Genomic DNA, 14,048 nt, shown 5'->3' with positions numbered 1-14,048 from the left:
CAGCCACGTGATTTTTTTTTTTTGGCTTCTGAAAATTCCACCACTGCTTTCCGCCCATCGCTCTTGTCCCCGCACCACGAATCCTGAACTGAAGTCTCCTCATTGCACTGTGAAGTTTTTTTTCCTTTTAAATATTTATTGTGGGCTGTTGCTAATTCAGTCGGGTAATGGTGACACATGGCTCTGTCAGGAAAGGGCAAACTGGGGCAAGTTAACCAAAGCAGGGAAGGGTTAAGCACAGGGCAGCGTGCTTCTGAGTTTTGGGAAGAAACACGATTTTATGGTGCAGTTCAACGCAACACGTATTTTTTGACAGGATGAATTAATTTTTGCAGGTCTGGAGCGGGCATGGGAGTTTGAGAAATGGCACGGTCACTTTTTCACAAATCACCTTGCAAATATCTGGTGTTCTTTAACAGGGAAGCTGGACAAAATAAAGCAGAATTGTCAAATATTGCTGCTAAGTGGCCTTTGCAGATTCTTCACAGCTGTACGAGACTGGCGACAGCCAAAAGCAAACAGATAAAATTGTGATGTTCGTTCATCTTAAGGGTTGCATGGGTGGGTAGATAGTAGGAGTAGATACTGCTGGGCTGTGTGAGCCTCGTTCGCACGTCCACGTGTAACACTGCTAGGGGCTAGTTGGTAAATTAGTGTTTTGCACTGAATTTATACTTGAATTTGTGCTGTTGTATGAACAGGCAGTAAATGGGTTGACCCAGCGCTGAGGGATCTGGTGGAGTTGGGAACGGTCAGTGTGAGGTTCATGGTGGGACTGGAGGAGCTTCAAGGGCTTTTCCAACCCAGATGATTCTGTGACCAAGCACAGGGGCAGAGGAAACCCTCAGTGTGCTTCTGCTCTCCCCCTCGAGGGATCAGCCAGTATTAAGTGTTATTTATGTGCTGTTTATAAAGCTTCCCGGGGCTAAGAGGAGGCGGGGAAGACACGTGGGAACTCGCAGTGGCACGCTGCTGCTCTCTGACCGCCCTCCGAGGCGGAGTACAAGAGGAGGGTGGTGGCTTCAGGCAGCGCAGGCAGGTTACTGCGGGCAGAGAGCTCGCTCCGCCCTGCCTGCTAGTGGAGAGGGACAAGGTGGAGACCAGACGGCTCCTCCGTGCGCCAGGAAGGGTGAGACTCATCTTCCTCACCTGCATGGAAAAGCAGCCGCGCTCCTAAGAGACTCCCGGGTTTCAAAGCGACGCCATCCCGGTACCCAAGGCCCACCACCACCTCATCTCCCAAGAGAAATACTCACCAGCACCTCGAAGAGGAGGGACAGTAACTTGCTGTTTGCCATGAAGGTGCTGTCCAGGACACCCAGGTTGAACCAGCTCCCCAAGCACCGGAAGATTTTGATGAGCATCTTCTCATCGTTGCCCGCTTTCTCCACGCACGTCATCTACGGCAGGACAAGGAAGAACTGCTTAGGAGCCCAACTCCAAGGTGGGATTTCACGAGCAAAATAACAGAATCCCAGAACCATCTCGGTTGGAAAAGCCCTTGAAGCTCCTCCAGTCCAACCATGAACCTCACCCTGACCGTTCCCAACTCCACCAGATCCCTCAGCGCTGGGTCAACCCGACTCTTCAACCCCTCCAGGGATGGGGACTCCCCCTCTGCCCTGGGCAGCCCATTCCAACGCCCAACAACCCCTTCTGCAAAGAAATCCTTCCTAAGAGCCAGTCTGACCCTGCCCTGGCGCAGCTTGAGGCCATTCCCTCTTGGCCTGCCGCTGGTTCCTTGGCTCAAGAGACTCATCCCCCCTCTCTGCACCCTCCTTTCAGGGAGTTGCAGAGGGCCATGAGGTCTCCCCTCAGCCCCCTCTTCTCCACACTAAACCCCCCCAGTTCCCTCAGCCGCTCCCCATCACACCTGTGCTCCAGACCCTGCACCAGCTCCGTTGCCCTTCTCTGGACACGCTCGAGTCATTCAAGGGCCTTTTTGGAGGGAGGGGCCCAAAACTGAACCCACTCATCGAGGGGTGGCCTCGATTAAAAACAATAAAATAAAGTAGAAATAAAAAAAATACAATAGAATAAAACCAACTTTGGGAAAGCCATCTACAAATTCAGCATCAAGAACCACCCCACAACACTTAGCAAGAGGCGGGGGGCTGGGACAGTCAGCAGTGACCCCATGAGAGGCACACAGAGCTTTCAGTGATCGAGCAGCAGTGTTGTAACTACGTGGAGGCAAAACTCTGGGCACCTGAGGACGCCCACACCGGCAGAGAGAGGACTTCTGCATCTACCCAGGGCGCCACGTCCCCACACTGGTTTCGTAATCAGGAACGGGGCAGCTCTGCAAACATCCACTCAAGAGCACGCGGACTCTGAGCATCCTCTCAAAGCCCACGCGAAGCACATACCGACAGCAGATGCTTCCGGCATCCCTGTCCCTGAGTGAAGCAGCCCTGGACTTGGTGAGATGTCGGGGCAGAGCTAGAACACCCTCTCACTCAACTTCAGCTGCTCTTACAGAAGCGAGAAAAGCAGTTTGAGTGTTTCCATTCATTCCCAGCCCATCGTTTTTTGGCAGGATCCCGTCTCAGGCTGCTGGAGCACAGACACGAATTGAGTTTCATACGTGCTAAATCCCTAAACTCACTCAAATCTCAATTTAATATTCCTCACCACAAAGCAACCACTGCCAAAGACTGGTCCTGAGGGTCGGGCCCACCCCAAAGGCCGAGCCGAGGACCATCCGAACATGCCATCGCAGTGTCAGAGGCAGGATGTGGGTCTGGCAGTGGCCAACCCTTCGTTTCCAGTGATGGCCAACACTTCTGCTGCACCTAACAGCAACCTTGAGCAAAGCTTAACACCAAAGGAAGCCCTGAGCTCTCCAGGCTGAGGGAGAGGAAGGATGGGGGGACAGAAAGGACCTGGAGAGGGACCCAGGCTCCCTTCTCCCTAGCAGAGAGTTCCCAAGCAATCGTGCACAAGAGCTCCTTGAGATCCTCACTTCACACTTCAACCCTGAAGGCAGAACGTTGTATTTCATCACAATCCCCGTCCAACATTTTAAAAACCCCTTTTGGAACTCCAGAAAAGGGAATTCATTCAGCGTCTCAATCCTACACAGAAAAATTTAACATCGCTCTTCAGGCAGATGGTTGAAATACCCGTGCTGGGATTTACCACCAAAGCTCCGGGCAGAGGCAGAGGAAATCTGAAGAGAAAGTCGAGCCTCGGTGATCCAACACCAGTGTCTGACGTCGTCTCCGGGAAGGTGAAGTGCTGAGGCTTGGACAAGAGGCCCAAGCCAGAGCTGGCCTACAGACGACCCCTGTATGTTTTATAACTGATAACCATGGTGCTAGTGGGTGTTGTACTAAGTTATACCAACCCACTTATGCTGCTGTAAAAAGTGCTAAAGCATTGACTCGATGATCCCAGGGGTCTTTTCCAACCTGAATGATTCTGTGATTCTGTGAAATATTGAGGCCTGCACAACAGGCCCCGAGCCGAAGCTGCTCACTTAGCATGTAGTCATTAACAAAGTATGTAACCTCATCAGTGAAAGATGCAGCTTAGACAGAATTTAATCAGTAGTGAGGATGAAATACTGAGAGAATGTATCCAACTCTCCTTGCTCAGCCTTGTTCAAGGCTGAGAACCCAAGTGTTTGGCCTTGTTAGAAACTCCCTTGGTTTCCCCCCCCGAGCCCTGGCCAGGCTTTGGGTGGAATCCAACAGGAGAATGAAACCAGATATTTCCGCTCAAAACAAAGGTGCCAGTTATTCTGGGTGGCTGATTTTTGGTATATTAAGGCCGGACCCGCTCACAGCGACTCTGGCTGCCTCAGCTACGGGTGGACACACCGCGTGGGACCTCCCACTCCCCGGGAAAGGCTCAACAAATCCTCGCTGTAACCGGGGCTGCCCAGCGCCTGCGGGGCTGGGTGATGGGAACGGGTGCAAGTGGGGATGGATCTTCCTTAATCACTGTTCTCTCTCTCATGTAGTAATGATGTGATGCATTACCCTGTATTTTCCTATTTAAGTGCGCTATTCTGCCTTTTCTTACTGCATGTTTTCTGTATTACTCTGTCAGGTTATTTAGTTATCCCCAGTAAAATACACCTACTCTTTTCACTCTGAGTTCAATTAGCATCCTTCATCAGCACAACAGAATGTGACAGCCAGTCGTCTCCGAGACGTCCCAGGAAGAGCGCTGAGGCCTGGGACAGCTCGGAGGGACGGCACGGAGCAGGGATTCGAGGAAGGTGAAGAGAGGTTCAGGAGTAAGGACTCGCTCAAAGACAACTAAGCCCGTGGAAAAAGTGGAACAGGGCTCCCCTAATGGCTGCGGTGGTCATGGCACAGACCTCTCCCGGGATAAACTCGGCTTAGGGGGGGAAGAGAGTCTTCTCTGACACCTCTCTGGGCACCTCAATCTGAGAGAGATCTCGAGGGGCTGGAGCGAGTGCAGAGGAGGGCAACGAGGCTGGGGAAGGGCCTGGAGAATAAATCCTGTGAGGAGAGATTGAAGGAGCTGGGACTGTTCAGTGTGAGGAGGAGAAGGTGAGGGGAGACCTCATCACTCTCTACAGCTCCCTGAAAGGACGTTGTAGAGAGGTTGGTGCTGGTCTCTTCTCCCAGGGAATTAGTGACAGAACAAGAGGGAACGGCTTTAAACTGCAACAGGGGAGGTTCAGACTGGACATGAGGAGAAAAATGTTTCCCAGCAAGAGTGGTGAGAGAGTGGAATAGGCTGCCCGGGGAGGGGGTGGAGTCCCCATCCCTGGGTGTGTTTAAGGGCCGTTTGGATGAGATGTTGGGGGATGTGGGGTAGGGGAGAACTTTGTAGAGTGGGGCTGAGGGTTGGACTCGATGATCCCGAGGGGCTTTTCCACCCTGAAGGATTCTGGGATTCTCAAGCAAGACCTGGGATGCTACCGAGCAGAGGGTGTGGCTCAACTCTGTGTCCTGATACATAAGACGAGAGGAAATGGCCTCAAGTTGCACCAGGGGAGGTTTAAGTTGGATATTGGGAAAAATTTCTTCCCCAAAAGGGTTGTCAAGCACCGGAAGAGGCGGGAAGGGGTGGAGTCACCATCCCTGGGGGTATTTAGAAGACGTGCAGACGTGGCGCTTGGGGACGTGGGTTGGTGCTGGGCTTGGCAGTGTTGGGTTAACGGTTGGACTCGCTGATCTTAAAGGTCTTTTCCAACCGAAATGATTCTGTGATCCCTGATGGTTGCAATGCCCCTTCCTTCACAGTCACTGGAGTAACTCTGCAAAATGAATCCTCCTTCCCAGGCCTCCACGAGAAGAGCCAAAACCAGACACCGCACAGACACGGAACATCCACCAGAAGCACCTGTCACGCTCGTATCTCTGTTCCAGACACTCTCTGTGCCTCTCCTCAGCACAGACCTACAAAAAGCAGCATGGAAACAGAACGAGGGGCCTTCTGCAAAGGTTTCAGGGCGAGTGAAACAGCTCTTTTTACCTCTACTCCACCTTTTTCTCCAAATTAAACAAAGGAAAAGTGCTGGGGGTTGAGTTTGTGCTGGGTCCCATCAGAGAAGGGGATTCGGAGAGGGAAGGGATGTGGGGGAGGGAAGAACTGAGGGGCAGGAGGGGATAAAGGACTCGAATCCCAGGGAGGGCAACCCCCTCCTCTCTGCTCAGAGCCCCCCACCTATTTCTGCCCAGCACAGTACCGGGGACAGGCAAAGATGCTGCACGCTAGAGCAGGAAGAGACACGAAGAAGCATCCGCTGAGGAGAAGAGAAGGAGGTCACAGGTAAAAAAAATAAAGCCCTTCAGTTTTGCTCGTTGCTAAGGAAATAACGACAGCCTAAGAGCGACGGGGGGCTGCGATTCCGCAGCGTGGAGAAACAGCATCAAAAAGCACTGCAAAACACAGGCTTCTACTTGATCACGGGGATGAAGTATTAAGGATCCTAAAGGCTGAGATTCCTCCTGTCTTCAACAGCCCCCAACTCACCCAGCAAAGCAGCGGCAGGAGGGTGGAAGAGAGACGGGGAGACCACAGACCCCCCGCCCGGCCAGACGGGGCTGCGGAGCAGGGAAACGGCCGCTGATGAGACGCTGCAATGAAAGGGCCAGAACGCTGGGCTCCAGCTGGAGCATGCTGCCATGAAGCAGCTGCTGGGGGAATTCCAGCCGGGAAGGGAATGTTATCTTTCCCTTCTTTAGATAAGCAGTGTGAAAGGGGAGACATCAGCGGGAAGAGGCTACAGCATGTGCTCTGTTTGTAGCAGGATCAGGTTGGTGGATTTATGGAGCTCAAACAATGCTGAAGAATGTGAGAAGTCTCTCTGGAAAGGAAGGAGCCAGCCAGGAGCGTTTCTTTTCAGTCCCTGCAGCAATTCACCTCAATGCTGCTTCTCTGCTCCCCCAACTTGCCCTGTTTTGGGGCCCACAACAATCTTAGAGAGCGTGAATGCTCCCCAAATGGGGGAATCTCTGAAGAACCACCTGGAGATTCAGCTACAGGCTCCCTGTTTGGCCATTCCTAAAGGTGACCTGCAGCTAAACACATCATCTCAGCTTATCACATAGTTGTCAGAAATTAAGCCTGAATTTATGTCTGAAAGGGGCATGAGAAGAGAGAGACATCACTCTCTAAGGACCTGAATGTCTTTCTTCTAAGGGATAGAGACACACATAGGTGTGAATCTAGAGATGATCTAGAGTTCCACACACACCCAGAAGGGGTTGAAATAATTTCTTAACCCTCAAATAACCCAAAACTAACCCCAGCCTGCACAGGAATCCAGTCCTAGCCAACTACGGGACTGACAATCCAGGAGACTAAAGAGCTTTTCCTGAACTTAAAGTACACAGCGCCAGAAGAAGCCTCCCCGCTCCGTACCACCAGCTAAAACAACGCAGTCCTCACACGGACCGTCCAGTGAGAGGATGAGACAGTTATTAAATTTCCATAACAAGCTCCCGTTTCAATCCAGTGGAGGGACCTGGTTGTGATTTTGATCTGCTTGGAACTGGAATATATAAAATCAGCTTGTTTCAGACCGGCTTTTTGATCACATCCAACCCGGAATCATCTGGGTCGGTGACGCGGAGGGGGAGAAGAAGCTGCATGAGGTTGTTGAGCCGTTGAGCAGGGCTCAGCCGCAGCTCGGTCTCCTTACCAGCAGGGAGATGACCGTGCTGGAGTAATAGGCCAGATCCTCTATGATCTCGGTACGGCGGTTGGCGCCGATGCGCAAGGATCGGCTGTGAACCTCTTCTGGCAGCACCGTGAGGATTTCCAGCAGAAAGGGCAGCGATGTTACATCATTGCTGTACCTGAAACAACGGGAAGGACGGCACGTGAAGGCAGGGGACAGGCAAGCACAGGCAGAAAACTGAAATATTGGCGAGGAGGTGACCAGAACAATGGGAACACGCTCCAGAGTCCAGCTGCAAGGGCAGAGCACTGTTGGGAAGAGCCTCTGTCAGCGGTTTGGCTCGAGATTTTCAATGGAAAGATGGCAGAAGCTTTCCTGGGTGATGAGCACATCGAGTCCAGGTGCTGCTGCCCAGGTAAGTCAAGTTCCCTCCCACTACAGAAATACCAGGGGACCCCCTCAGCGGGGTCTCAGCACGTGGCAGCCCCCCTCGGCGACCCCAGGGCAGCGCAAAGCGCCGTCACACGGAAATCGGGCACGACTGCCCCGGCCGAGCGGGCGCCTCGGGACACCCGACAGCGGTGGCGGGGGGCTCGGCCGCGCTGTTCCATCCCACACTAAAGCTGGGAGGGGAGGAGGGATCATCCCCTAACAAAAACGGGGATGAGGAAAATCGCTGAGTCTCGGAGAGCCGCGTCCATGGGAGCGTGCGCAGACTCTGCTGCAGAGCCCCAGGCCTCTCCCTCCAGCCCATCTCCCTGCCAGGATCCATCACACTTTACATTATGAATCAAAAAGGAAATCAGTCTAAAAGGGAATCAAAATTACGAATCAAAAAAGGAAATCTAACAGGGAATCTAATGGAATCAAAATTATGAATCAAAGAGGGAAATCTAAAAGGAAATCCAACAGGGAATCAAAATTATGAATCTAAATAGGGAATCAAAAAAAACCCCCACTTCTCTATGGTTGGGCCGTTTGCTGCTGCGTGCCTTTTTGGACCACGCAGGTCCACCCACTCAACACTTACTCAAGGAACCATTTCAAGTTTGAGGATATAAACAATTACTTACTTTTCAACCAGTGTTTGTACACAGCCTTTCCAAGAAGCCATTTGCAGGGCAAGGTCTGCTATTGCTAAAGCAAGCTGAAAGGGGAAGAGGAGAGAAAAAAAACCACAACTAAACGCAGTGACTGATGAAATCCGCTCAACAGCACAGGAGAAAGGGTGCTGGGACCGTCAGAGCCAAGCTCGGCAGGGCTGGCAGGTAATTCTGAGCCTGCAGAGGCAGAAGATTAATTCACAATATCCCTGTTGCGTGCGCAAGCCCCCCCGGGGTGAACTGCAGAAGGCCAGTGCCCCGATGGGGGCACATTCTCTGCTGGGCTATTTAGGGGCTTGCAGAGGCAACCTCGCCTCAGTCTGTGTGGTGTCAGCCAGCCCTGCGCCGCAGGAACGGGTGGATAACGGGAATGCTGGGCGGAGAACGAGGGGATTTCTGAGAAGATGCCAGCACCTCGGCAGGAATCCCCCGGGCACCCAGGGTCATTTGTCTCCATCGAAGAGCAGCGGGGAAAAGCCCTGGAAGAGCTGTTTCCCCTCTCAGCCTCTCCTAACAGCAAACAAGAGGGTAAAGTACTCAATTTAACTAAGGTAGCCAAATAATGAAGAAGGGCAAACGATTCTGTACGGGGAGACACGGCCGGACTGACCGCAGGCATCAACCTTCTCTGTTCTCCACGCCGGAGGAAAAGCAACCAAGGGCTTTGCCTCAGAAGTGAGAAAAACTGGAGCTGGCCACCATCACTGTGACCTGCAGCATCTATTCTTCCTCCCCCAAGCCGGCCATTACTGTAAGGAACGGCTTTAGCAGGGCTGTGACACAAGCCGGGCTCAACAGCAAGTCAGGACTAAGCAGTCCAGGCTTTAAGCCCTCTCTGACTCACAGACCTTTAGCGAGCGGCTCCTTCCAGCCCTCTGCTCAGCACCTACCTGGGTGACGATGACTGGTGACAGGTCTTTCAAGTTCTGGATGTGGGACAGCAAAGAGTCCCGTAAGGAAGCGTGGGAATCCGTGGGGAGTTCGTAGAAGGAAGTCTGTATCTTCATCTTCATAGTCTGCGCCGCGAAGTAGCACGATTCCACATCCTGGCGGATCTGCAGCAACTGGTCGGAGATCTCCCAGGCGTGGACCTAGGGGCAAAGTCCGGCGGCATCAGCGAGCAGGCAGGGCGACGCCGAGCCAACCCAGCACCTACCAGCAGGCTTAAGAGAAAGCCCAAATTCCCCCCCACAATAAAAACGCATCCTCTTCCCCAAAACACCCCTGGAATTTTCACCAGGAGACTTCACGCCGCGTTGCCGTCGCAGTGGGGCCGCGGGGGCTGGCTAACGAAGGCGTCGGGGCCGTGACACCCACCCGAGGAGCTGAAGGAGTGAATGAGGTTCCAGCAGAGACCTGGCCTTGGTGGGGATGCTCACAGCCTCAGTTCAGAATCCCAGAATCCTTCAGGTTGGAAAAGCCCCTCGGATCATCAAGTCCAACCACCAGTCCCACTCTACAAAGTTCTCCCCTACCCCACATCCCCCAACAGCTCATCCAAACGGCCCTTAAACACACCCAGGGATGGGGACTCCACCCCCTCCCTGGGCAGCCTATTCCACTCTCTGACCACTCTTGCTGGGAAACATTTTTTCCTCATGTCCAGTCTGAACCTCCCCTGTTGCAGTTTAAAGCTGTTCCCTCTTGTTCTGTCACTAATCACCTGGGAGAAGGTACCACAATCCCTTCGGGAGAGCAGACTCAAGAGCAGATCTGATGCCCACCCTTGCAGCAAGCAGCAAGAAAAGCGACTTTTTTGGGCAAAGGTGAGTAATTGCTGCGCCTATTACACAGCAATAAAACTGGAGAGAGCCCAGCGAGGGCCAAATGGAAAAAGGATTCGATAAAGGTCTCTCCAGATCAAACTAACAGTAAGTAATTGCAAGATCGAAGCTGCCAGGCCCATCTAAGAGCACCCACTGGGACCGGTGACTCCGCAGCAGACTGGGGATGTGCCAAAGAGCTTGGAGGGGAGCCAGCAACAAGGGAAATCATTGCCTGCCCGGCCTCGGAGAGGCAGCAAACGGCCGCCTGGCTGGTACGAGGCCGAAGGCTTTGCCCTCTGTGGGGGATCAGAAGCCATGGGGAGAGCGCTGGGTGAGCCAGAGGACCGGTGGGCACCACCGGGCAGAGCCTGTGCCACCCTCACCTCGCTGAGATGGGGGAACAGGCAGACACGGGGGACAAGCCCTTTACACCCCAGGCACCGTTTAGACCTGCTGAAGCACCTACTGCCCAGGGTTCGGGAGGAAAAAAAAGCCAGTTGGGCAAGGAAAGCTTGGCTGGGCCACCAAGGGTCACCAAACCCCACCAAGGGATGGCAGGGCCACCATCAGCTCTTCAGCACAGCATCTAGCTGGACTTGTGCAAAGCATTTGGCAGTCCCACATGACATCCTTGTCTCTGAATTGGAGAGATTTGAGGGATGGAGCACTCGGGGGTGAGGAATTGGCTGGGTGGTGGCACTCAAAGAGTTGGGGTCAACAGCTCCATGTCCAAGTGGAGAGCAGTGACGAGTGGTGTCCTCAGGAGTCGGGACCAGTTTAACATCTTTGTTGGGGACATGGACAGTGGGATCAAACACACCCTCAGCACGTTTGCCAACACACTGGAGGGAAGGATCCATCCAGAGAGACCTGGACAGGCTGGAGAGGTGGGATGGGCAAACCTCATGGAGTTCAACAAGGCCAAGGGCAAGGTCCTGCCCATGGGTCGGGGCAATCCCAAGCACAAACCCAGGCTGGGCAAGGAGGGGATAGAGAGCAGCCCCGAGGAGAAGGACTTGGGGGGTGGAAAACTGCCTGTGAGCCAGCAACGTGCGCTGGCAGCCCAGAAAGCCACCCGTGTGCTGGGCTGCACCCAGAGCAGTGTGGGCAGCAGGGCAAGGGGGGGGATTCTCCCCCTCTGCTCCGCTCTCATGAGACCCCCCTGCAGTGCTGGGTCCAGCTCTGGGGGCACCAACAGCAGAAGGACACGGACCTGCTCGAGCGGGGCCAGAGGAGGCCACGAAGATGCTCGGGGGGCTGGAGCACCCCCCTGTGAGGAGAGGCTGAGAGAGTTGGGGGGTTCAGCTGGAGAAGAGAAGGCTCCGGGGAGACCTTAGAGCGGCCTCCCAGGACTGAAAGGGGCTACAGGAAAGGGGGGAGGGACTCGTCATCAGGGGGGAGGGATAGGACGAGGGGGAACGGGTTTAAACTGACAGAGGGGAGATTTAGATGAGATCTAAGGGAGAAATTGTTCCCTGTGAGGGGGGTGAGGCCCTGGCACAGGTTGCCCAGAGAAGCTGTGGCTGCCCCCTCCCTGGAAGGGTTCAAGGCCAGGTTGGACGGGGCTTTGGGCAACCTGGGCTAGTGGAAGGTGTCCCTGCCCAGGGCAGGGGGCGACACTGGATGGGCTTTAAGGTCCCTTCCAACCCAAACCATCCTGTGATTCTATGAAACCCTTGAATTGGGGGACTCCTGTTAAGGAAGGAGCTCTTCAAAGAACTCGGGTGATCGATTTAATACTCCTCCTTTCCTGAAACATCTGCCACACATTTTAAATTTTGGTAAGATCATTTGCTGTTTTTTTTTTTTTTAAATTAAAATGAATGTTTCATTTTTCCAAAACGCTTCAAATCTGAATTTCTGTGCACAGTTAAGCTTGAACTCATCAATTCACACTCTCCACCCCATGCCTGTGACTAACATTGAGCGCCTCAGCCCCCTCCTCTGACCTGCACCCCAAAACTGCTGCACACCAGCCGCGGGCACTCGAAGGAACAGCCCAACCCACCCAACACTCACCAGATTGTCGTTTTTATCATTACAATCACTATGAAAATCACTCTGTTTGACTCCAAAAGATATCTCTGACTGAAAATAAGGTGGGTAGGTCATGGGACTGGAGGATGGTGGATATTTCTAATTTTTTTCTTTAGGGGAGATGAAAGACAGTTCCAGCCAACATTCCAGCCAGACAAACATCGTACCCCGGAAGGAGGAGTTCCCCAAAAGCCTCGTGTTAACGGCCAGCGAGGCAGGACCCCACAACCACCGCAGGGGAGGACGTTATAGATATATCTAGAGTCTATCCAGGTCCAACAGCACAGTGAGGGGAACAATGAAATAAATTAAATATATTAAAATCATCTACCATACAAAGGATTCTGTCTGTTTGCCTTTTAAAAAAACGCTTTATAACCAGAAATCCCAGGGAAAAAAGCCATCCCCTTGCTCTACCTGGAGGAAACATCCACGTGGGAAGGCAGATCCAGGCTGTCGCCTTCCCTAGTCCTTCACAGGCACAGACTTCTCCTCCCAAGCTTACATTTAGGCATTGAGAGTCGGGGGGAAAAAAAGAAAAAAAAAGGCTTTTTGGGATGTGTCTACTGCTCAGCTCCTATTATCTACCAGGGGAGCAGAGCGCTGAGTCGCATCGGGCTGCCCAGCACAGCAGGACTCGGCGATTCAGCCACGCAAAGCGGCCGATACCCCGTCACAGAAATAAGGGGTTTTGTTGAAAATCTGGTTTGGTTTCATGAAGTTCAGGAGGTTACGCAGCCTACCTGTGCTGACACCTCTGGAAATCAAAGGAGAGCTCACGTAGACATCCCCAGCGCACCAGGGCTGATGTAAAAACCCCCATCTTGTTCTTGGCTATTTTAATTTTTCAAATTTCAAGCACCCTCTGCACAAGGGCACCTCGGCACTACCCTCACCCCACCCCCAGCACAAGCACGGAAAGATAAAATAAAATGGACTGATCTCTTATTTTACTGAACTCGAGAATTTTTGCACTGCACGAACCTAAGGCGGTGCTAAAAATGAGCTGATGTCTATATAAGGGAGGAAGATGACGGAGGAAGATGACTGCTCTTATGTTTGGCGAGGTTAAAAAACACAAAATCCAACGGATTTAGACACCCACAGCAGTACTTTGGGTGAGTGTTCCTGAGCTTGAACCAACCTACGAGATGATGGGTTTGCAGCCCTTGTCTCCAACATCCTTTAAGTGCCAGGATTTCCCTGAATTAAATCCAGTGTGAAATAAACTCTCTATATTTTAAAAAAAATAACACTTCTAGTCCTTACTTCAGCCTTGATAGCGAAGGAGATCGATCATAACCTTTGGCCAGTTGTTCCAATGACTTAATACCTCTTTTTTTTTTTTTTTTTTTTTTTAAATGCAGTCTGTCCAGCCTCGTCTTCCAGCTGCATTTAGTATTTCAGAGTAAAGAGCCACATCTGCTACCGAGAATTCGATCCTGAGTTGGCAAAACGGGTCCAGCCCACAGAGCCAAGGAGAAACAAGAGGCACAGCGGTTACGCCGATAACCCCCAGCGCGGCGGTGCAGTGAGCTCTCCCGTGGCCCAGCTCGTTGCCTAAACCCCCCCTTGGCTTGTTTCACACCTTCAGTGCGACACCAGCTAGAACTGCATGACGTGACTTCGTTGCCTGGATTCTCCCAAATCTAAACTGACTTTGGCAGCTGGTTCCTCCCCGGCGCAGCAGCACGCGTCCCGCCGTCCCCGGGATCCACCAAAATCCACATTTTGCTTTGAACACGCTTGAAAATTGAATCCTGGCGATTCCTCGCTCCGCGTCAAGCTCCTGCCGCTCAGAGACTCAAAGGATTCCTCTTGAAAGAAAAAATAATCACGTTTCAAAACGTATCTACCCCTTGCGGGAGGGTGGGGGCCCACAAACAGCGGCGCGCTCCAACGCGGTCGCCAGCCGACGCTCCAGACGTCCCGGTCCGTGGTGGGGCCCGTGCCCAGGGTCCGCAGCGCGGCGCAGGGGGAAGAGGGGAGGCCACGAGCAGTTTGTTCAAGATTTCAAGTCAAGGTCAGCACGAT

At 52.9% G+C, this 14,048-nt stretch overlaps 1 protein-coding gene across 4 annotated transcripts in view; it reads right to left on the bottom strand.

The window, feature by feature from the left end:
• Positions 1–14,048, bottom strand: part of TNPO3 (transportin 3) — a 48,608-nt gene that overhangs the window by 22,400 nt on the left and 12,160 nt on the right. For all 4 annotated transcript variants that reach the window (XM_074828144.1, XM_074828145.1, XM_074828146.1 and 1 more), the window contains 4 exons: positions 9,102–9,302; positions 8,182–8,255; positions 7,130–7,286; positions 1,257–1,400 (listed from right to left, as the gene is read on the bottom strand). In XM_074828144.1, coding sequence (XP_074684245.1) covers positions 1,257–1,400; positions 7,130–7,286; positions 8,182–8,255; positions 9,102–9,302 — 576 coding nt within the window. The remainder of the gene's footprint in view (positions 1–1,256; positions 1,401–7,129; positions 7,287–8,181; positions 8,256–9,101; positions 9,303–14,048) is intronic.

Source organism: Strix aluco, chromosome 5, assembly GCF_031877795.1.
Source record: "Strix aluco isolate bStrAlu1 chromosome 5, bStrAlu1.hap1, whole genome shotgun sequence".
NCBI lineage: Eukaryota > Metazoa > Chordata > Aves > Strigiformes > Strigidae > Strix > Strix aluco.
The sequence above is the reverse complement of the archived record's forward strand: the minus strand, read 5'-3'. Positions and strand labels throughout refer to the sequence as shown.